At 42.2% G+C, this 2,500-nt stretch overlaps 1 protein-coding gene across 1 annotated transcript in view; it reads right to left on the bottom strand.

Annotated features, from left to right (window-relative positions):
- LOC113814267 (uncharacterized) overlaps nt 1-2,359 on the bottom strand; it is a 7,251-nt gene extending 4,892 nt beyond the window's left edge. Inside the window, exons 1-4 of the mRNA XM_070114743.1 lie at nt 1,949-2,359; nt 1,420-1,602; nt 820-987; nt 1-69 (exon numbers count right to left, since the gene is read on the bottom strand). The exon at nt 1-69 is cut by the window's left edge and continues 32 nt beyond it. Of these exons, the coding sequence (XP_069970844.1) occupies nt 1-69; nt 820-987; nt 1,420-1,602; nt 1,949-2,288 (760 nt within the window). The 5' untranslated portion in view covers nt 2,289-2,359. The remainder of the gene's footprint in view (nt 70-819; nt 988-1,419; nt 1,603-1,948) is intronic.
- Between the last annotated feature and the right edge of the window lie 141 nt (nt 2,360-2,500).

Here is a 2,500-nt window from a genome sequence, read left to right on the forward strand (position 1 = left end):
GGTTATATCCAAAAGACACAGAAGTCCAGTTGACAATGTTTATTGTCATGGGTCCTGTGTTGTCATGGACTAGTGACATCACAAAAAACGAATCATTTTCCAAAGTGATTTACAATAATAATACAATTCAAACAAAGTACGAGTAAAAGACAGATGACAATGAAATACACAAAGAAAAAAACAAAAAACAAAGTAAAACACAATAAGAATACAAAATAAGAAAAAAATACATATCGATAAAATCAAAAGTAAAACAGGACAAGAAAGGGACCAGTAATAAGAAATACAAGATTATGATGTGTATTAAAAGATAAGATATGGATTAAAAAAGAATTTGAGAACAGTAACACATAAAAATGATTTGGCAGAAAATTATATCATGCCCGGGATAAAACAACTCTTAAAAACAACAAATTAAATGTATCAAACAAAAGCAGACCGGTAAAAATTAACACAATGCAGTAAGAATAACAATAAAAAGCGAGAACAGTTGCAAATGAGCAACGGGATCATTGAAAAAGTCCCGCGCAAGGGAAAATGAGGTGCATTGGAGTTAAGGTAGAGTGCAACTGGACTGTGTCGCCCTCTCTTCTGGACCGCAGACCACACTCCACACACACATATATATATATATATATATATATATATATATATATATATATATATATATATATATATATATATATATGTATATATATGTGAATGTTGCAATCTTTGTTTTATACCATTCTAAAGCTTCTGTGCACAAACACATGTATATTTTTTTCTCTCGTCCTTTTCTCAGTCAGTTCAACAGCTGTATCCTTTACCTTAACTGACATAAGAATCCGTATACAAGAGAACATCCAGCATCACAGATTTGGTATCTCCCTGATAGCTTCAACATTCTGGCGCAGTACTGGGTGCCTCCATCCGGTTCGCCAGCCCCCCAATTAGTCACTGGTGAACCATCCACCCACTTCTCCTTGTACACGCCCACCCACATATCTGCAAAGGAGGGGGTGCTGTCACAATATTTAGGGGCATTCGTGCTGTCATACTGGAAGTCATCTTATTCATGCATTGAAATAATCTTGTGATGAAATCAAGTCAAATGTGGTGAGCCTTGAAACAATTCTTGGATAAAGAAGGCAAAAGAGTGACACAGTCTAACATTTGTCACTATTTTGTCTTTCCTACAGACGCTCTGATAGAGACTGAGCCCAAAGTCTATAAAAGTACTTATATAGACCTTGATCTTATTGAAAGAAAAAGCTTTGAGAGAAAAAAAATCATAACTAAATAGCCTGCGAAGATTTCTCACAAGACTGACCAGAGTACGTTCATTACACAAAGTGGATGCAATAAAAAGTAAGCCAATAATAATACTAAATGTTTTAAAGCAGGTGTAAGGCACAACGCTAAACGCAGACATCACACCCTTAGGACCGAAGGGCAGAAAGTAGGCAGCCAGGGCGTTATAGTCCTTGGGAACAACCAGGTCTCCTCCATAGCTCCTGCAGACGAGGCGAGCGTCGTGCCAACTCATGATCGGAGTTGCTCGGAGGAGAAGGCAGCCCAAGTTGGGGACGTCGGTGAACGGAGGGAAGCAAGGAGGAGGAGCTGGAAATGAGGAGAGATATTACGTCCATAAACACGGGCTGAGTGAGGTTTAAAGGCGTGAAAAGGATGGCGAATGTTGCAAGGGAATGGGGGAGGTATTCTTATTGCACCCTTGTGTATTCGTTTTTGAAATGGGATCAGTGCTGAGGGAGAACAGCTGATAGGGATCTTAGCTTCATCATATAATTGATAATCTACCATTTTCATCCTGAAGCTGAGGACTTCATCATTTTCTTTTCCATTGTCGATATATCACAAGAGATGAGGATGATGCAAACATTTGTCTATCGGACGGTTTTAGTTGGTGCATAAGAGAATTTAAAAATGTGACTTTTCCTTTACTAACCGTGTTTAGTCCAGCACTGGGTTTCGCCAACGGTTGCCGAAGGGTCGTGGTAGCGCCCCTGCACCACGTTATCGGACAGGAGACAACGCTCGCCCACGTGGCAGAACAGCTCGGCCCACGGAGCGCTGTTGGCGGACGAGCTGCAGGCCAGGAAGGGCACGGGCTCCGACTCCGCAAATTGGCCCACAGTGTTGTTGGGTTCGGCATAGCTGATGGAAGCCGCATGCCACCACGTCTGGTCTCCGAGCACGGCGCCCTGCTTGGCCAGGAGGAGGCACAAGAGAAGCAAGAGGGACGAGGAGGAGGAGGAGGAGGAGGACATTGCCGCGCCCAGCCTCATGCTCGACTGCTGCTTCGAACACTGAACGCGGGGCTTCGGTGCAACCCTCTTCCCGGGACGCGCTATGGCTGATGATAATAATACGATCTGATCCTAACCAGAATAAGAAGTCACATTTCGTGTTGGTAATTCATGCGTAGGAATATATAAATTCCGGTTTACACAGCACGCAGACACTTAGACGAAACGTAAATTGTGGCTAAATTGAGTAA

The sequence above is a fragment of the Penaeus vannamei genome, chromosome 36, assembly GCF_042767895.1.
Source record: "Penaeus vannamei isolate JL-2024 chromosome 36, ASM4276789v1, whole genome shotgun sequence".
NCBI lineage: Eukaryota > Metazoa > Arthropoda > Malacostraca > Decapoda > Penaeidae > Penaeus > Penaeus vannamei.